Below are 21,509 nucleotides of genomic sequence, written 5' to 3'. Positions count from 1 at the left end.
CTTGAAGAGTGTTTCTGATCTGTCGGACAGGTGTTTGGGGATTTTTCTTTATTATAGGGAGAATTCTTCTGTCATCAGCTGTAGAGGTCTTCCTTGGCCTGTCAGTCCCTTTGCGATTCGTAAGCTCACCAGTGCTCCCTTTCTTCTTAATGATGTTCCAAACAGTTGATTTTGGTAAGCCTAAGGTTTGGCTGATGTCTCCAACAGTTTTATTCTTGTTTCAGTCTCATAATGGCTTATTTGACTTTCATTGGCAATACTTTGGTCCTCGTGTTGATAAACAACAATAAAAGTTTCCAAAGGTGATGGAAAGACTGGAGGAAAGACTAGGTGCTGAAAGCTCTCTTATACCTATATTAAGGAGGCAATTAAACACACGTGAGCAATTGTAAATACATGTGAAGCCATGTGTCCCAAACATTATGGTGCCCTGAAATGGGGGTTTATGTATAATCACAGCTGTAATTTCTACATGGTGAAACCAAAATGTATAAAAATAGCCTTTATTAAAATCTGACAATGTGCACTTTAACCACATGCGATTTATTTTTCTATTACAAATCTCAAATTGTGGAGTACAGAGGCAAATAAATTGTTTGGGACAATTAGTAATTGTCCCAAACATTATGGAGGGCACTGTAAGTGTATTTGAAGTGTAATTAGAGGTGATTTGTGACAGTTTGTGCACAGTGAGACCACACGATTGGAAATAAAATTACATGATCATCTGTTTTTAACACACTGATAGTTAAATGTAGGCCAGGGTTTAGGGACTGTTTATCTTTGCTCTTTGACTAGTGGCTTTGCACAGAAAGGGTAGAGGGGGGCTTGCTTTAATATCTCATCAAAAAGACATTTGCTCTGACTATTTTCTTTTTTTTTTTTTAATCAATAGTTCACCAATTTTCTCACTTGGTCAAACCTTATGCAGAGTGAAGCTGAACCATGATCTGACCTCACTTGCACCTTTTCATTTTGATTTCCTTTTCATGCAAGAGGCATTTTGTAGCTCTTAAGTGATTTTTGTATCTTGGAATAGTGTCTGATTTTTATGGTTGAATTGCTTTTGATGAGCTTATTCCTGATACATATCGTATTTACACTTGCTTTGTTTTGCTGCAACACATTGCTGGTGAGAGCTGCAATGCAGTGCAGTTTGTGCTCTTGGACTGCTTCACCAATTGTTTTATGTGCACTTACAGCTAAAGATAACAGAAATTACTCGGCAAAGTTTTGCAAGTGTGCTGGTGACGTTCATTGTTTTAATTATGATGAGTGAGAGAGTATTTTTCTTTAATCGAAAGCATTTTTCTTTAATCGAAAGCAAGCTGAGAGTATATTGAACCTTGATGCCTTTGTGGTTCTCTTGCTTTTTCTTAGGCATGCCTCCCATTCGGGATTTGGTCAGCCACTCCCCTAACCAGTCAGGTGACAAAAGCTTTTTTTCTCTTCCTCCTTTCTTTTCTTCTGTCTTCCTCTCTGTTCCTTTCCCTGTGTAATCTCACTGTGGCTTTATTTTGCACATCCTGAACAATGAAGGGTTATGGCTGAAGCTGCTTGTGTGAGAACTTGCTTGGGATTATTAACTAGAGATGTTGGTTGGATCAATCATCTTGCTTTGCTTCCTGGTGTAATCTGTCACAATGTTTTATGTTTGTAATAGACCTGCAAGCTTTACTTAAATCCCTTATATTTTGTGGCCCAGGCCCAAATTAAAGTTTTTTTTTGGTACCTAGATTCAGTGAATGATGTGCAGCTCCTGCAGACTTTATCGCCAGTGATCCTAAGATGCTACTTAAACCCAGCAGTTTATTTTTAACACTCAAGGTTATCTGCATTACAAGTCTGGTTTAGTCTGGTGGTAGCAGTTAATTTTCTTTCTGTGTGGCTTCATTTGAATGGTGTCATTGTGATCAAACTTGTCATTGCTAAGCAAAATCGAAAGGCACTTGTCTGCACATTCACAGCCAATGGAGTGGGTAGGTACCACTTCTATATCTTTGCCAGTGAGGTTATCAATCAGTCATTAGTGGTCGAGAGAGTGACTATCACCCTGAATCTTTTTGTTAAATCTTTCTTTTATTCTGATTATCAGGGCTGGGATAGAGACGGACAGTATTTGAGGATATATATCGTGCGCTTATATTTCTTTGAAAACAAAATAAGTTAATGACAATTCCTGGGGATCTAAATTAGGATTTAATTATCAAAAAGCACCAGCACCACCTTGTACAACAGAAACCTCCAGCCTCAAAAGGGCAGGTAGGCGAGGTGGAGGGAAATACATAATAATATTGGGGCAAGCTAGTTGTGCATCATGGGTGCGTTGGTAAGGTGGACATACAGCACAGTACAATATGTGCCAGGTGCTGAGTTAATTTGTGTTCCTTTTGGGAAAGGTTAAAAGCAATTATATGAATAAACTTAAGTTAATTTTTTCAAAAATTTTAGTTCCAAGCTGAAAGACTTTAAAATTAATTGAATTTATTTTTATTAAGGATTTTAAACTTCTTGTGATATGTAATCATGTAATCCTATAGAATAATTCATAGTTTCTCTGTCATCATAATTCTCAGTTGTTTCCAAGAAAACTGCATGGGAAACATGAAATGGTGATTCACTTAACAGTTGAAATCTCTATTTTGCAGATTTGTGGTGGTTGTGGGTCTGTGGACTTCCTGTTTTCAAAGACCATTGTTTTCCTCCACTTCTGTGGTTTCAGCAAATAATGATTTGACTGTCATGTTGTCAGTGTGTTGCAGATAATTTCAGAGATTTGAGGTTTGAGATCATTTGTATTGATTTACAAATGCTGCCTTCACTCCGTCAGAGTGACATAATGTCTTCAGTCATCTTTGTGCAAGGTATGACTTGGCCAGTGGAGAGATTTTAAGTTGAAACTCAATGACTTTAGTTTTGCCAGGGTTCTATAATGCTGGACTTTGTGAAATGCTGTCTTTACGTTAAGAGAACTCATTGTCTCCTAACTTGGAGCTCAGCTTTGTTCATATTTGGCCCAAGACTGTGAAGAGGTCTGCTTCAGCTGAAAAGCCCAATCAGATGATCAGTGAACATGTTATTGAGTCAGTATCTCTTGTTAGCGCAGTTGTCAGCATCTTCCATTATTCTGATTCAGACCAGCAAAATATTTGGTTGATTTGACTTTTATTCGCAGGACATACTTTTGAAATTTTCCAATAATATTAATTATTGGTCCCATGACTGCTATGTTCAGAGTTTTCAGCCATTTCTTGACATCATATTGAATTGGTGAAGGCTGGCTTCTGTGATGCAGGAACCTCTGGAGAAAGCCGAGATAGAGCATTGTTGTAGTTGTTGATATAGTGGAAAAGGAGTTGGGGGATAGGGCCAGTGTACGCCTGAAACAAATGTATTTGAGGTAACCAACAAAAAGGCAGACTTAGTTGGGGCCCATGCGAGTGCCCATGGCTGCACCTTTAACCTGGAAAAAGTGAAAGGAGCCAAAGTTAAATTCACTTTAAATCCTTGTCTTTGTTTTCAAATAGCTCTATGATCTCACTGCCTCTTTCATTTATAACCGCCTTTAGTCCAGCAAGTTTCTGATTTCTGCATTATTTTCTCTTGATCTTATCTAGTTTCCATTGCCCTATTGGTATCGGTGTTTCAGTTGTAATTCTGCATCTCCCTCCCTAAATATGTTAGTTTCTTCTCATGCTCCACGACACTCTCTAAAATTTGTCCCTACTAGGCATTATCACTTTATAATCAATGCCCTGAGACAAAAATGTTTTTTTTTGTCAAAATCTCCTGTTACAAAGCCATGGTTTTTTTTTGCTGTTAAACATTATGCAGTTTAGTTTAGTTTAGAGATACAGCGCGGAAACAGGCCCTTCGGCCCACCGAGTCCGCGCCGACCAGTGATCCCCACACACTAACACTATCCTACACACACTAGGGACAATTTACAATTATACCAAGCCAATTAGCCTGCCAATCTGATGTGTGGGAGGAATCCCAGAGAAAACCCACGCAGGTTACGGGAGAAAGTACAAACTCCGTACAGACAAGCATCCGTAGTCAGGATCGAACCCGGGTGTCTGGCACTGTAAGGCAGCAACTCTACCGCTGTTAGTTGTTACAATGCTGAATTTGTGTCAGCAATATGAAAGAATTGGGTAAATACTTGTAAAAGAAATGCATTCAAAAATCAGAAGGGGAATGCAGACTTGGATACTACGCATTTTGTTTTAAAGTTTCTATGACCAAGGGGACAATGTTATATTGATAACCACTGAATAGGTTTTCAAATAGAAACAGACTATTCAGGGTGGGTTAACTTGTTGGGTTTGTTTATTTGTAATTTCAAATAGCCAATCTTGAGCTATTGACAGCATCTTGACAGGATTTTGAAGAAGTCCAGTGTGTATTTTTACTGGGCTGCATACTGTTAATGCATTGTGCTGAGCACATAGCAGTAGTCCAGCTTATATTCAATATCTATTTTACAGAATGAATTAGTGTGCGGGAGAGGCCCTCATTTGGTTTCCTGTTAAATTTAACTATAGCCTGAGACCTAAGACTTAGCACCACCCCAGCAACCCGCAGCTTGCTTCACTTAAGCTCAAGGCAGACAAACAACCTCATTTGTCCTTGATATCTCCTTTGTAGCCAATTTCCACACTTCACTCAGCCCAGTGACAGGAACACCAATAAAAATGCGAGGCACTATTGCTAGATGTTACTGCCCTGATTAAGCCAAATAATTCAGCAAATATTAATAGCCACCTTCCTGTGGCTTTTCAAGCAAAAGGCCCAAATTAAGAGACCAATGTATTGGAGATTTGTCCTCGTCCTTCTGGTAAATTTGATGCTGGGCTGTATGACCACAGCATGATTTAGTTTCCGTCTGCATTCTCTCCGGCAGCCATTGCTTGAATGTTTACAGCAAAACTTGCGCAGTGCTGCTCTCTGTTGGCTGCATTTCAAGATTGACTAGTATGCACTGATGGCAGTGGCTGCAGTGCACTTCACAGTCATTTTCACAGGGATGCCAACACTCTGCATGACATTACATATGTTAATCATTAACTTGCACTAGAGTGAAGTTTTAAAACGTTCTTACTTGGGTAGAATATGATTGTTGCATGTGGCATGAGATTGCTCAGACTAATTTTGGCAGAGAGACAAAATCAGCACCAGGGGAGGTTTTGGCAGCCATGTTGTATCTCAGTTTGAAGCTTTTCAGTCCAGCTGAGAGAAATGAGTTTTAATTCAGCGTTGCTGTCCAGAGGGAGCAAGATCTAAATGAACCAGCTGCTGCCAGAATCACATATTTTTAAATCTACTGTCATTGTCCAGTGTTAACAATTCATGGGAATATATTTTGATGCATCGCTCCTTTACGTAACTGCAAAATGGCAACAGCTGGATTATATGTCCTGCCGAATGCAACTTAAAGAAGGCAGGTTTTATTGAATATTCTTCACGCTTGCTGTCAGAACAGACTGGTCCATGATGTATCTGCCAACTTTACCTTCTTGATATGCATGGCTGCGATTTGTTGCGTTAAATGATCAGCAGTGTGTCTTTTAGACAAATGTGAAAGAAAGGTGGTTTGCTGGTTAATCTTCAGAAAATTAAATTAAGTTGATTTTGAGCCAGCTGTCTTTGGTTTTAATATCGAGAATATATATATTTCCAACACCAGATGTCTGTTGCCAACATTCATCAATTAGATGCTTAATCTCATACATTAAGGATCTAACATGACATTTAGAAATTTGCCACACCTATGCACATCATATTTATATCTGAAAACATGTTCAACAACCAGCCGATGATTTAGATTAATGGGTATTAGGTGGCCGTAGTTCTTTTGTCACCAGGGAGAGGGAAAAGCAACAAGTTGAGAATCAGGAATGTAAAATGGGGGACTCCTGATGCAGCATTTTAACCTGAAGCTTCATCGGCTGAGTTCCTGCAGCAGATTTTTGTTGAAGTATGTTAAATATTGCTTTGATAACAATTACATATGGTAGACACAAAATGCTGGAGTAACTCAGTGGGTCAGGCAGCATCCCTAGAGAATATGGATAGACAATGTTTCAGGTCAGAACCCTGCCTCAGACAATTACTTATGTTGTAGAAGAAGGGACCATAAAGATGACATCAATATGCCACCCTGTATGGAGTAAAAGTTTTCTTGTATTGATAAAAGTCTCCCCCCCCCCCCCCCCCCCAGTTTTTATTCATGTATAGTTTATCATAAAATAGACGTGTGTAGTTTTATCCAAACATTTTGTGCTCTACATATTTTTTGCTCCACCCTTAGGGTGCAGTTTTGTTTTCCAGCTTCCTTTCTTTCCTGAAATTATCAACTGGCTGAATTATAATTTAAATGCGGCTGATTGAAGTCATCAATCTGAAATTTACATGAAACTGGGAAAGGTTGTCATTTTTTCTCGGGATTAGATTGGAATTACATTTCGAACCAGCCTTATAACCAGTAGCTTAGTTTGGAGGTGCAACATGGAAACAAGCGCATGGCCTACCAAGTCCACGCGACCATTGATCATTGCATTTCTATGTATTCCACTTTCTCATGCACTACACATTAAAGACAGTTTTGCAGAGGCCACTAACCTACATAAACCTGCATATGTTTTGATGTGGGAGGAAGCCGGAGGAAACTCACACGGTCCTTGGGAGAACATGTAAGCTCCAAGTAGGTAGCGCCCGAGGTTAGGATCGAACTGCCAGCACCCAAGGTCAGCGTCTCTAGTCTAAATCTGATGAACATTTAGCGGAATGTTCACCTGTCTATGCAGATATACAAAAATATATCTTGTCAAATCTAGATTTATCAACAACACCTTATTAGTATAAAAAAATATTTTAAGGGAAGTAAGCCAGCAATCCATCTGCAGGCTGAAATTTACAATGTCCAATATCTAGACCAGGTGTAGCTCTGCAATTCCAAATACCCCTAATTATAAAAAGTAGAACAAAGGTTTACACCAGTTTTACTCTAAAGACCACGTCCTGTTATTGTAGAGATACAGTGTGGAAACAGACCCCATGGCCCACCGAGTCAATGCCAACCATCAATCACCCGTTCATGCTTGTTCTGTTATCTCACTTTTGCATCCATTCGTGATATACTCGGAGCAATTTACAGCAACCAATTATCCTACAAATCTGTGTGTCTTTGAGATGTGGGAGAAAACCAGAGCAGCTGGAGGAAACCCATGTGGTCACTGGGAGAAACCGCAAACTGCACATAGGCAGCGCCCAGGTCAGGATTAAACCTGGATCTCTGATACTGAGGCAGCAGCTATACCAGCCACACCACTGTGCTGCCCTATTCTTTGTTTACAGAAATTCTATCTTTTGTAAATGTTTAATTTAATCATGATGCCTTGTTGTTGAATATTGTCCTCTCCCTGCTCCCAGGCCATATTTAACTTGTTTGCCCAATTAATTATCCTCAAATGTTCCTCATTCAAGGTTAAAGAGCTCAAGATATGCCAAACTTTGTTCATTACTCGTGTATTTGATACCAGAAATAAACATGGCTTCTATCTGAGCAATGCATGAATTGAAGCTTTCCCAAGCATGTTACTGTTTGAAACTGAATCGTGATTGAGGTGTGCTGCAGCTTGACAAGGACGCTTGTACATTAGTAGCATGGCCGCAAGTGTATACTGAACAAATCTATTGAGAATCTAAATAAGTATTTAACTTGCTTTACCAATGGTATATTTTTGCATTCACGTCTGCCATTCATTTATGGTGTTATATTGATTATGTTTAGGTACAGACTTCTCTGGTTTTGCTGCATTTCCATTTAACGGGGTTCTGCATTGGTGAATTAAATTGACACAGAGGGAGTGGTATTTGGTAATAACTGCATAATTAATAAAATATTGCTACAGGATGAGCTATTCAGAGGACAGAATACTCCTTTAATGTGTTTGGGTTACAAACACTGATTTTCATGTGTGGTGGAAGAATCAGTGTAATAATGTATTTCTATGAAAGGTTGTTGTCCTGGTGGTGCCTTTTTTCACATAAGGGCGTTTTGTATAATACTAATCTACCAGTAAAAGGACATATTTGCATGCTATGGTGGTTGCATTCACCCGAAACTGTTTGCACTTTTGTCGAGCAATTGTTATTGCCGTCCATTAATTGTTTGGATTTCCAAACAGTTGGGTGAAAATATAAATACATTTGAGAGTCTAAGCTCAGTGATAACTTGGTTTATTATTGTGATTGAGTTATATATATAAATTAGACTACTGTTTGTGTTTTACAGATTTAAACCACAGTGGTTTAGGATCGCATTATGAAAATTCTCACTGGGGACCTGTCTCTACCAACAGCGATTCTACTACAAATTGGGATAAAGTTATTGTAGACGGGTCCGACAAAGAAGCCTGGCCTTCAATCACTGGCAGTGACCCAGAGTTAGCTTCAGAATGCATGGACATTGACTCTGCTTCAAGCTCTGGGTCAGAGAAGAACCTCAGTACTATGGCTTCAGGGAACACAGTTAGTGATGGCGATGGCAACAGAACGGGCAGTGGAAATGGTTCTTCAAGTCTGTTTGTGGTTGGAAATGTCAGCAATAATGTAGGAAATGGTAGTATTAATGGGCCTTGGGGTGGATCTCGAGGCTCTATTTCAAGCACATGTCAGGGCTCTGCAGAAAACATGGATGGCAAGCCAGAAAGCAGCCACGGTAAACTGAATGCATGGGGCAGTATTGGTTCCACGTCCAATGGTTCATTGAAGCAGAATGGTTTGAATCCAAATACCAACCTAGGTGCCTGGCCTTTGTTGGAAAACGATGGAAATACTGTGCAAGGACCTGTGCCAGGTAGCAATTCTGGCAGCAATGTTCAACGTAGCACTGTAGGTCAAATGCTGAATAATCAGAGTGTTAACATTGGACTATCAGCTCCTAGTTCATGGGGAGGTCTGCAGGAGAATTCTGATACAGAAGTGAATGGTACAAGGAAGGTTTCATTCAGTGGACAACCTCAAAACCTTAACACTGAAATGAATGGACCAAATAACACTACTAACCCATTGACCTCTAGCTTACCAAACTCTACTAGTTCAATGCAGACAAATGAACTGCCTAAACATACAGGGCCTGGGGCCTGGGGTGTACCCTTAGGAATGAGCACAGTTAATCCATCTCAGCTTCAGGCCTCCTCAGTAACAAATGGCACTTCAGTTTCTCAACTTGGCAATGGAGGAATCAGTGAGGGAATGAACAGTGGGTCTTATGGTACGACTTGGGGTACACCTGGCACTAACTACTCTGGAGAAAAATGTCCAGGCCCTAGCTGTAATTTGGGGCAAGCTAGTGGTGACACTGTGAATGCAACTCTAGCACAATCAGCTACTAATGGCTCTGGAAGTACTGCTTACAAAAATAATTGTGGAAGCAATAGAGGAGGAGTCACATGGGAGTCTGGTGTGGTCAACTCCCATAATGTGACCTGGGGAGCAGGGAACAGTTTAGACTCTGGAGGGACTCGCAAAGTCTGGGGAAACCCAGCACCAAATGCAAACACTGGCACTAAGATCTCAAATGGAGAATGGAACAAACTGCCTAACAATCAGCATTCCAGCAATGGTCTAAATGGAAGTAGTAATAGGAAGGGAACAAATGGGTGGAAGAGTCTAGATGATGCCCTTTGTGGTCAGGATCAAAATTCTGCATCTCAGCCAAGTGAACAGAACAATTTATGGGTTAAAACTTCAACATCATGTACTGCAGACAGTGAAGGGAGCACAGAAAGTACGGGAAGCCGTCACGATAGAATGAGTGTAGGAAGCAGTGATGGCAATAACCGACGTGGTGAAAAGAGAAAGCCTGACCAACCAGGAACGGTTCAAAGTATTCTGAATAGAACGGACTTGGACCCTCGTGTCCTGTCCAATACAGGTTGGGGACAGACTCCAATTAAACAGAACACTGCCTGGGATATTGAACCTTCAGCAAAGAGTGAAAGAAAAACTGACAATGGGACAGATGCCTGGGGATGTTGTGTTTCCCAAGCTTCAAACTCAGGGGGATGGGGGGATGGGCCAAGCCCAAACAGTAATGATACCTCATCAGTATCCGGGTGGGGGGATCCAAAGCCTGCTACAGTCTCTTGCAACACGGGGTGGGGAGACACCAAAGGCTCAAGCAGCCAAGGGGGTTGGGAGAATAATTCTGCTGCTACAGGAACAGTAAAAAGCAATCAAACATGGGGAGGTAACAAAGAAGAAAAGCTAGCTGCGTGGAATGATGCACAAAAGGTCAAACAGGGATGGTCTGATGGACAGAAATCAAGCCAGGGTTGGGGACCGTCTGCACCTGATGGGTGGGGAGAGAATTCTAGGAGTGGCCAGTGGGGGGAATTACAAAAGACTGGTGCAGGCACTTGGGATAATGACAGTGAAAGGTCTGCGCCTGGTTGGAATGAACCTGGGAGACCGGGCGCGGGCCGAGGCTGGGGGGAGCCTGCCAAGGCTGCTCAGTCCCAAGGCTGGGGGGAGCCAGCCAATGCTGCTCAGTCCCCTCAGGGCTGGGGGGATCCTTCTAAAGCTCCTCAGTCCTCCCACGGATGGGGGGAGACTTCCAAGCCTGCACAATCCCCCCAGGGCTGGTGCGAGCCTGCTAAGCCTGCACCAGCTCCGCAGGGCTGGGGGGACCCCTCCAAGTCTGCTCAGTCCCCCCAAGACTGGAGGGAACCCACCAAGTCAAGTAATTCTGCAGACTGGCACAAGCCACAGGAAGGTAACAGCCCTTGGGCCAATAAACCACCTGGCCAGGGGTGGCATAATGGGCCGATGCCAGCACCATCAAAAGAGGAGGAACCTACAGGTTGGGAGGAACCTTCCCCAGAGTCTATTCGCCGCAAAATGGAAATCGACGATGGTACCGCTGCCTGGGGGGACCCAAGCAAGTACAACTACAAGAGTGTTAACATGTGGAACAAAAACACGCAGAATAACAGCAATGGCTCAGAGCAGCCAGCGCAAATCCTGCCCTCGCCAACGACACCACAACCCCCGCCGCAGCACCAACAACAGCTGCCGCAGCAAATGCCTCCACCAAGTGCCATTCAAAGCAAAGAGAGTAACGGCTCCGGTAAGTTTTTCATCCTGATTTGCCGCTTCATAAATCTAGGATATAAGGTGAAACTTGGATGTTTTGCTGGCTTTTATTTTTTATTGTATATTCTAAAATCTAAATTGGTCAGATGCTGCATTCTATTTGGGTGCATGTCGTGCCAATGCACATTGTATACATTTATGCTTTTTCTGTTCAGAAGTGATTAAAATTTACTTCCAATGTGGATGCATTCTTTCCACCTCTATATTTCTGGTGGAGACCTTGTATTTTAAGCTCTATTGACAGCAATGGGAGTTTGATGTTTTGACTGGTTTTGCTTTCCAATAAATTTAACTGCAGCTTAGAAGTGTGAAGATAGACTTAGTAGATTTGATATTAATAACTCTAATAATGCTAGTTGTATCGCAAACTACATTTCATATTTACTATAATTTGTACGCCAAAAGTAAAGGCAGTTTTGCAATAACACGCATTTCCATATTGCTAATTGGATATAACGCATTTAATGAATTAGGGAACACAAATAGTATTACACGTGGAAATTTAACTTATGTGATTTTGATGAGGAATGAGAGAACCACTTAAAAGTTTCTTTGGAAATTGGCAAGCAGGAATAATGTACCCTCCTGCAGTAATCAGACACCATTGTCTCTTAAAAACACAGCTGCTACTTTCATCGCGGGACCCATTGAAATTGATAAGCGATCACTTCAATTGAGACTTGTGCGGTATTATTCCAATAAACGATGTAACATGCAGTATTTTTAGCCTGTAGTAACAATCATGAACTTAGTTATTAAAAATACCTTAAGTTTTGAAAATCCTTTGGGGGGGGGGGGGGGGTAAAAATAACATTGTTATTGCCAGGCCAAGTGTTATGCACTTTGATTCCTTTTCCTCCCTAACCACTCAGTAGTTCAGCAACATACCATGAAAAAATGTTACACACAATATCAAGTTTGTAACAAGGAAGGAAGTAGTTGGTTTAATGTGCATGGTTTCTATAGTCAGGCCTAGTCAAGCTTTAGCTTTTATCACGCCATTATCTGCAGCACTTGCAACAATTCATGTTTCACACGTCATAGTCGGCATCCTCTTGCGTGATGTGTGGCTTTGATTTGTTGGAATTTGAATGTGCTGCACTAAAGGTGGGAGTGCAGGTGTTCTCCCAAAACATCACATTGTACTTTGTCGACATCAGCAACATGGTATACTTGTGTGCTGCCTAAGTGAGGTCTGCTTGATGATTTTACCAGGTTGTGTGCAAAACAAAGCTTTTCACTGTACCTGGGTACACGTGACAATAAAGTATAATTGAATCATCTACCAAGGGAGAAGTACTGAAACAAGATTCATTTTTGCTTATCTTAATTTAGAGGAGCCTCTTGTATAAAGGTAGCTTTTGGGGACTGAAGAATAGAACATCTGAGATCTTTGCAGCAGCATTAAAGTCTCAATGTTAAAGCAGACTCAGAAGGACCAGAACTAAATCTGTGGCCTGTCTTCAGCTAGCTGATGGTAAACCACAATTTGCTTGGGTTGAGGTGATTTATCCTGGCTTCTTGCTCTTGATCAGTACTCGCAACCCACTATTTTACAGGTAGAAAGGTGCTACATTTTGGAACCCAAGCCATGTTTTTTGGGTCATGTTTGGAGAGTCCAATTTTAGAGGTGTGTGGAAGAGAGAAAACCAGAACAGTATTTGTTGTGCTTCTAACACTACAATATATGCTTATGAATGGCACAGTACATTTGATATGAGTGGCACGTGCACCTCTTAACATGAGGAATTATTATTTTTACGTGTAACGAGTGTTTAGATTACATAAATATCTCATGCTAAATCAAGGGGTAAATCCTCCTTCATTTTTGCACTAAATTGGCTTGTGTGGACAAAGATATTAATTGGGAAGTTTTGTTTTCCTTTTATTAAATAAAGGCTGGGGCGAATCTTGCACTGTTCAGACAAAGCCAGATTCCTCTTGGGGAGAACCACCTGCTCTAACCGTGACAGTGGACAATGGAACGGCAGCCTGGGGGCATCCGATGGACACGGGAGCCGGCTGGAGAGAGCCGGTTAACGACAGTACTGGCACCTCTGGATGGGGCAACACCCCAGCTGCCCCACCACCCCCAAACAGACCTGGTAAAGCTTGACACTTCCTATCTTTATAGGGTTGTAAAGTTTAATAATGGATGCTATGCATTTGTGCATAGTTGGGCTTTGGGAAATCGGGCTCTATTGTTAATTTTTTTTATTGCAAATGTTGTTTGATATTAGTTAAGTTTCAGTGTACACCTTTTGGTTATTTTAACATAATTTTTACTGCCATTTGCGTAGATCAGAGTTGAACACGTCACCAATATGCTTGCTAATGTACAAAATACCAATAATTGAGCATAAACATGGTTTACAAAAAAAAGCTGAAGTGCTGTAGTAACTCAGCGGGTCAGGCGGCATCCTTGGAGACATTTGGTTTTGTGGATTGTGTCCCCACAATTCTTGTTTAATCTTTCTGCGTTGTGATCTAGAACCAACAAAGAACCAGTCCATTTCATTGTTAATCAACTAAATTTAGTTAATATTCCAATAGAATATGCATATTCATTAAAAGCCGTTAGTTCTACGTAGAGCTGAAAAGGGGAAAAAAGTAAAAGTTTCCAGACTTGGAGAAGGAGGCCTTTGTGCAGTGAGGCAGAGATTGACTAAAATTTAAAAGCACAAAATGCTCGAAACACTCAGCAGTTAAGGCAACATCTTTGGTGTGAGAAACTGAGTTTACATTTCAAGTTGAACCATCTTCAGAACTGGTTTAGTTCTTGCAAAGGGTCAACTTTGCTTTTCTTTTCTGCTGGATTTTCTGACGGTTTCCAGCATCTATCTCTTTTCATAACTTTGTCTACAATTGAAAGGGCAAATTTGCTAATGTGTAAAATCACAATAAACCATTTGAATTTGTTTATAAAATGACGCTGTTAATTAGAACCAGCTTATACTCTTGAGGAGCAAGAACTATAGTTGCCAAAATAAAGACAAAAACATCCAAAGAGGTTAACATGAGGTTTTTAAAAAAAAGTGAAGTCTAGAATTGCTTGATACGGTACAGAGCAGCTAGGGCTTTGCCGGGTAAACTTGATATCTCTTTAATACTGGTCCTCTGGATTAAAAAGGCTAGCAATCCATCCAAAGTATTAAAAGTACAATAATAGGTAGCTTCTGATAAGGATGCACAGGAATTTGACGCGAATGAATATCTCTGCAGCAGCTCCATTGATGAGATGGGGGGTGTGTTCACCCCTTGCATCCTTTGGTCAATAGCCAACTCGAGTCTTGTTGATGTTAAGGGATAAATTGTTGTCCTGATACCATGACATATGGTTCTCGATCTCTTTCCTGTGTCTCATCATTGCTATAGTCACTGCCATAATGAACAAGGCATCACAGTTTGCTGCCACAAGAGAGTTTACAACAGAGTATAATTCATTCACTGCCACCTTGGCATTGTCTTGAGAAATGTATATAGACTGTCGACTCGATGGTCGAGGTGAATTCCCTCGGTAGATTAAAAGGACCGCGTTTTATGAACAGGTATTTCACATCGGGGCGAAGAATTGAGCTCAGACCATCACGTCATTGCACTTTAAAGCATGCATTTCCTCTTGTCTGGGGATTCTATACAGTCCATACAATAAATGGAGAAACCTTCAATTCTATAGCAAGAATAGGTGAGTCAGGGCTGAGCCATGTTTCAATTAAACAAAGATTACGACAGTCCCACGTCTCCATTTGAAACGGCAGCTTTGCTCTGAGCTCTTCAAGCATTTTCTCAAATGATTGAACGTTAGCTAGAGTGGCTAAGTCAGGATCCCCTTCATTTCTGCCACACCTGGAGCCCCTCACCCCCATCTCTCAAGAAAAGGTCTGAAGATGGTATCTTCCTGCTGTTTACAGTCGTGGAAATAAATGTTTATAAAAATACAGAAAATTTAGAAATTATAGTGGAGTTTCATAGAACAGCATCATACTAAACTAAAGGGTGTTTATCTGCACTGCTGCTTCACAAATCAGTGCAGCTTGTTTATCCTCCTGTTAGGCATTAACACAAATTTATATACTTTAAATAATTTAGAGTAAATATTATTTTGCTGTCCAGCACTCTCAATCATGCACAGGTTAGTTTCTAACAGTGTGGGAGTGATTCTTCACAGTAGATTACATTGAAAGATAGTGGGAGAGAAATTCAAACTGCACTGTAAAAGCTGAAGCCACTCAATGGTTCCATACAGCAATCTGTTCTTTACAGGTCCCAAACCTATGCAAGATGGCTGGGGTGATGAGGAAACAATGGTGCCAGGACCTCGTCACTCTAGCTGGGAGGAGGAGGAAGGGGACTCAGTGATGTGGAACAGCAACATCTCACAAGATAGCAACTCTTCTTCAAACTGGACATCCAAAAAGATGGCTCCAAAGGTAAGACTTTTGACAATCTTGTTACTTCAAATTATGGACATTAAAGATCTTCATGCTTGGTCATGTTATTTTTTTTAACCCGCCCGCCTTCTAACTTTACTCTCATCCTTCTGTATTCATTAGCTTTTACAAAAACAATGGATATTTATTATATCAGCAATAGTAAGTTAAATAGATGGCGATCAGTTGGAAAACAGTTGCTTCTGGCTCATCTCAGCTAGGATTGTATTTTTAAACGTTGCAATATCAAATATCCCTACCTCCCTCTGAGCACCCAGTCTAATCTCAATCACACCCTTGCACACATGTGACAAGTGAGCAAATTGGGAAGACAAGGAAGGTGCATACCTCATCTCCGTTACTCTTGATAACATGTATGACAATATCATGAAGATATTTTTGTTACCTCAGAAAGACGGAATTTGAATGTTCTGATTTTGCTTTATTTGTGACTAGCGTTGCATGTGATTAGATTTTAAATGTTTTCTAGGGCATGATGAAAGGGGGAAATAAACAAGATGATATATGGATGAATCAGTTAATGAAGCAATTCTCTAACATTGGATTTCCTGTAAGTACAATGTAATAATTCTGCATTATTTTCTCTTCCCCTCTCCTTCAACACCTGACTGACAACATCAGTTGAACCTTTTTTTGGGATCATTAGTGGCCAGATAGGAGATTTATTTTTCATTTAAGAAGATAATGATTATAAGGAATATGTATTGGACTAATGGCCATTCTTTTCTGAGGTATTTGTTCAAATCTTGTCCCTCCGTAGATCAAAAAGCTGTGCTGTGGTGGATTTTACTCGCTCTAAGTCAAGACTCCATTCAAAGTTTTTGTGAATGGGATAGAATTGAAGGTCATGAAGTCCCAACAGGAGCAGTCCACCATGTCTTATCCACAGTGGAACTGAATGGCATCGTTGGCACTGCTAACTAATGCAAAATTGCGTGTTAATATATCGCGATCACTATTGCTTTTTGTGCTCCATTTTCTCCACCTTTTCCTTTGAGAAACACTGCTCTTTCCATGGGATTTGGGGATGGCACACTCTGCTCCATATGTGTTTTACTTTATACCTTGAACTAGTTGATTCGGGGTTCTTTTGCATTATATTCATTTATCCAGCTTAAGAAATTCCTCCAATACTGACTGCTTTCATTAATATTTGATCAGCTGCATGCAAGTTCTTGACTTGGAGTTGAAAGTAATTTATTCTTAGAACTCTGTACCAGATCCCAAGGACAATACTGATCCAATGGTGACATTTTCTTCTGACCTTTCTATTGATACCAATCCCAATATTTCCAGTAAATTCTGAATATTTAAGGTGATTTCTGCATGTTACAGAGGGAATCAGCTGAAGATACAAAGAGCAATAAGATGGACATACCTGTTGGTAAGCTATTGTTACATTAAATATAAATTAGTATAATGGAGTCATGTAGCACCGAAGCAGGCCCCTTGGCCCACTGTATCCATGTGACCATCAATAACCCACCTATATTCATACCATTTACAAACACTTGGTTGTTAATCTTCCAAGCCTTGGTGATTCAAGTGCTTGTCTATATACTTTTTAAAATGTGAGAGTACTTACTTCAATCACCACCTTTGGCAGATCGCAACCACCCTCTAGTGGAAATTTGAATACCTCTAGCGGATCTTCCTCCACTCCACACCTAGCCCCTCCAGTCTCTTTCGTAACTGAAACATTTCATACCAGGCAACATGCCTTGTGCTCTTTCTTCAGTACAATTATGCCTTCCTATATTGTGGCAACCAGAACTGCACACAGTACTCTTGTTGTAGCCTAACCAAAGTTTTATAGTTGTGCTATAATTTTCATGCTCTTATATTCTAAACCCTGAATAATAAATTCCAGAAACCTTCTTCACCAGCTAATCTATCCTTGACTCACAAGAAGCAATCTTTGAATCAGCATAGAATAATTGTTATAGAATATCTTTAAAAAAACAGTGGGCAACTCCACATCAATCTGCTGATTCTTGCCCCATTCCAGGTATGTTACGAGATAAGAGAATGGAGATGGACAAGCATGGCATGAACATTGGAGAATATAATGGCATTATCGGGAAAGGTCATACTTCTCGTCCTCAGATTTCCAAAGAGTCTTCCATGGAACGCAGTCCTTATTACGATAAGGTTAGTATCCTCTCCATGTCCATAAAATAGAAATAGTTGAATTGATGATCGATTTAAAAAAAAACAGAAACTTTTGATGATTTGTGTGGTACAAGTGAGAGCTGAGATGTTACTTGTTTATGATCCTTGGTCATCACTATGTATCGGATTCCTGTCGGGGAAACAAGACCCCAATGTAAATTAGCAACTTTCACAGAATTATGAATGGGAAATTTTGATGATGTATTGTGCACTTATTCATATAAAAAAGAATCATTGGGCTTTGAAAGTAGATCATATACATAGACAGTGTTGTAAATGTTATTTGAGGATTACTATCACCAGCTGCAAACCAAAGTGTTTTTCATTGTGTCTTTGTTTTATGTAGTAAACAGCCTTTTTAATGCAATTTGTTTGTATGTTATGGAGTCCCATTTGTTGCTAGCCAGCCTTTTGAATCTGTTTGTAGACCTAAAATAGAGACTAACCCTTTGTCTTTTTTCTTCTTTCTGCCATGTCCTGCCTTTCTGCTGCTGATTGGCTTTCCATGTTTGCCTTTTCCAACCCTAATGTCCTTGCCCAGTTGTCTCTGTCTTTGTCCAATCAAGATGGCATTATGGTTGAAGAGCCCCAAAACTTAACGCACATCTCTGCACCAAGCATGAAGCTTCCCCCTTCAAACTGTGCACTACCTAATCAGGCTCTTGGCTCAATGGGTCTGGGCATGCAAAACTTGAATTCTGTTAGACAGGTGAGTCAGTTCACAACATTTCATGTGCAGGAAGTGAACTCTACAGTGTGTTTCAATGAAATATTTAAAGGAACTTATGAACTACTCAATTACTTTATTGTTTTTCTTGTTCCTTCCTACTGTGTCTCAGTTATTTTCCCCACTCAAAGAAAATAGGGAGGCTGAGCCTGGTGAAGCTGCTTTAAGCTTGCAGGTTCTCATGTGAAAGGAATCTTCACATGGTCAACATGAAATTAGAAGACTAAGAATGAATGCACAAATCAGCAGGCTGCCTATAGAATCATAGAACACTATAGCACAGAAGAAGGTTATTTGAGCCATTTCCAGTTAGGATCATGACATTTAAATTGTGATTTAACAAATGGGCTCACCGCTGATTCAATCCCAATGCACACCAACTCTCTGCATCGTATTTCCACCAAGCTTCCCTTGTAGTGTAGCTAATTTGCAGGACAAATAACATGTTCTACTTCAAAAGCAAGCCAATCTCAATCAACTGTGTATCCATGAGTGCCTATTCAGAAGCTAAGTGCCAAGTTCATGTTTAGGAAGGAACTGCAGATGCTGGTTTACACCGAAGGTAGATACAAAATGCTGGAGTAACTCAGCAGAACAGGCAGCATCTCTGGATAGAAGGAATGGGTGACCTTTCGGGTCGAGTCTGAAGAAGGATCTCGACCCGACACGTCACCTATTGTTTTTATTGAGTTACTCCAGCATTTTACATCTGCCAATTTCATGTTAATTCCTTCTTTGAAATGTACCAGAGGAAAGGCCATGCACTAAATATCTAGAAATCTGTGATCCTCCACTGACCCCTATTGCATAACATCACTCTGCATCAATCAAGATCTACAATGAGAACCAGGAAAATGTCATACGGTCATAAGGTCATGTGATAGGAGCAGAATTAGGCCATTCGGCCCACCGAGTCAACTCTGCCATTTAATCATGGCTGATCTATCTCTCCCTCCTAACCCCATTTTCCTGCTTTCTCCCCGTAACCCCTGACACCCACACTAATCAAGAATCTATCAATCTCTGCCTTAAAAATATCCACTGAAATACCACTGACTTGGCCTCTGCTGATGTAACATCATGTAACGTAATGTACATCCTAATATAACGTCACCAAAGACAGACCAGACTCCCCACCATCGACTCCATCTACACTTCACGCTGCCTCAGGAAAAGCAGCCAACAGAATCAAAGACTTGTCCCTGTCCCACCCCGGTCATTCTGAAAATGTGAATCGTTTTCCATATCTTGAGAGCTACCTCTCAGGAAAGACTGATCAAAGTCAAAATTAAAGCACTGCTGTATATGAACAAATACGGAGGGCACTCAAAGTAATGCTGCCTCTGCAACATTCTTCAAATACATTGGCAGAAGTGAATCAATACCATATCCTCTCAGACTCACATCCTCAACATCGCAATCCTGATCATGCTCAGTGAGGTCCAGTGGGCAGGACACATTGTTCACCATCAGACTCCAGTAACAAACTTGCTACTTTGAGCTTTGTAACAGCCTAGAGGGATGGGGAAAACACTTCAATAGCATTCACAAGATTTACATGATTGTCACTGCTCCAGCTCATGGCAATCCCTCAAAATGCTCAAAGTAGAGCAGCTTCTGGGAAGACACTGAGCACCTTAAGATTCTACAGTAGATGCACATTGAGGCCACGTGCAAACAATGGAAGGAGCACACAATATTTGAATCAACGATCTACCCCATCTAATATGCCCTACCCCCACATCCCCATCCACCATGGCAAAGGCTGCAGATTTCGTATAGGACTCCTCAACCAGCTAAAAATGATCAGAGCTCATGTGGAAGGAAATCAGCCTTGACCCATGTTCAGCACTGATATAGTGGGCTGAAGGGCTTGCTCCTGTGTTATACTGTTCTATGTCTGACCCTGGGGGCTACCTTAGGGACAACTAGTCCATATCAATGAAAGAGCCCATTCACTTGTTTCTACTGTGGCAGCTTACTGACAGAACTGCATTCTCAACACCTTTTTTTTTTTTTTTTTGCTCCTTCTGTGCGCCTTTTAATTTTTTATTTAATGTTTATCCATCTTTAGAAGCAATTATAGATCCCACCACATTTACTATTTAAAGCGTGCTGGAGGTGTGAAAGGCATCCAGTAAAAAAAAAAAAGTGAATCGGATCTACTGTACTGTGGTATAGATACTTTGGGGATGCAATAGACAATAGGTGCAGGAGGAGGCCATTCGGCTCTTCGAGCCAGCACCGCCATTCAATGTGATCATGGCTGATCATTCTCAATCAGTACCCCCGTTCCTGCCTTCTCCCCATACCCCCTGACTCCGCTATCCTTAAGAGCTCTATCTAGCTCTCTCTTGAATACATTCAGAGAATTGACCTCCACTGCCTTCTGAGGCAGAGAATTCCATAGATTCACAACTCTCTGACTGAAAAAGTTTTTCCTCATCTCAGTTCTAAATGGCCTACCCCTTATTCTTAAACTGTGGCCCCTGGTTCTGGACTCCCCCAACATTGGGAACATGTTTCCTGCCTCTAACGTGTCCAACCCCTTAATAATCTTATACGTTTCGATAAGATCTCCTCTCATCCATCTAAATTCCATTGTATACAAGCCTAGTCGCTCCAGTCCTTCAACATATGATAGTCCCGCCATTCCGGGAATTAACCTAGTAAACCTACGCTGCACGCCCTCAATAGCAAGAATATCCTTCCTCATATTTGGAGACCAAAACTGCACACAGTACTCCAGGTGTGGTCTCACTAGGGCCCTGTACAACTGCGTTTTGGAGCATTTGTTATGTACTGTTAAACTCTGCAGATCTTGATTTGTTGTCCCATAGAATATATCACAAACTGATCACCAGCGTGTTGAGCCCACCTCTCTCAGGAAATGGCAGCACTGAAAGTAAAAAGCAATCCTTATCTATTAAAGGGAAAGTGATCTGACCTATCTAGCAGAATGAGAGGCTTTATTTTTTCTTGGAAGGCATTGAGCA

At 40.9% G+C, this 21,509-nt stretch overlaps 1 protein-coding gene across 4 annotated transcripts in view; it reads left to right on the top strand.

Annotated features, from left to right (window-relative positions):
- Window positions 1-21,509, top strand: part of LOC144603947 (trinucleotide repeat-containing gene 6A protein-like) — a 94,623-nt gene that overhangs the window by 50,558 nt on the left and 22,556 nt on the right. The window contains exons 6-13 of one of the 4 annotated variants that reach the window (XM_078417798.1): window positions 1,381-1,428; window positions 8,300-11,137; window positions 13,062-13,268; window positions 15,427-15,593; window positions 16,084-16,164; window positions 16,950-16,998; window positions 17,623-17,765; window positions 18,328-18,495. In XM_078417798.1, the coding sequence (XP_078273924.1) occupies window positions 1,381-1,428; window positions 8,300-11,137; window positions 13,062-13,268; window positions 15,427-15,593; window positions 16,084-16,164; window positions 16,950-16,998; window positions 17,623-17,765; window positions 18,328-18,495 (3,701 nt within the window). The remainder of the gene's footprint in view (window positions 1-1,380; window positions 1,429-8,299; window positions 11,138-13,061; window positions 13,269-15,426; window positions 15,594-16,083; window positions 16,165-16,949; window positions 16,999-17,622; window positions 17,766-18,327; window positions 18,496-21,509) is intronic. The other 3 variants (XM_078417799.1, XM_078417800.1, XM_078417801.1) reach the window with 3 other exon arrangements.

Source organism: Rhinoraja longicauda, chromosome 21 (assembly GCF_053455715.1).
Source record: "Rhinoraja longicauda isolate Sanriku21f chromosome 21, sRhiLon1.1, whole genome shotgun sequence".
Taxonomy (NCBI): domain Eukaryota; kingdom Metazoa; phylum Chordata; class Chondrichthyes; order Rajiformes; family Arhynchobatidae; genus Rhinoraja; species Rhinoraja longicauda.
The sequence above is the reverse complement of the archived record's forward strand: the minus strand, read 5'-3'. Positions and strand labels throughout refer to the sequence as shown.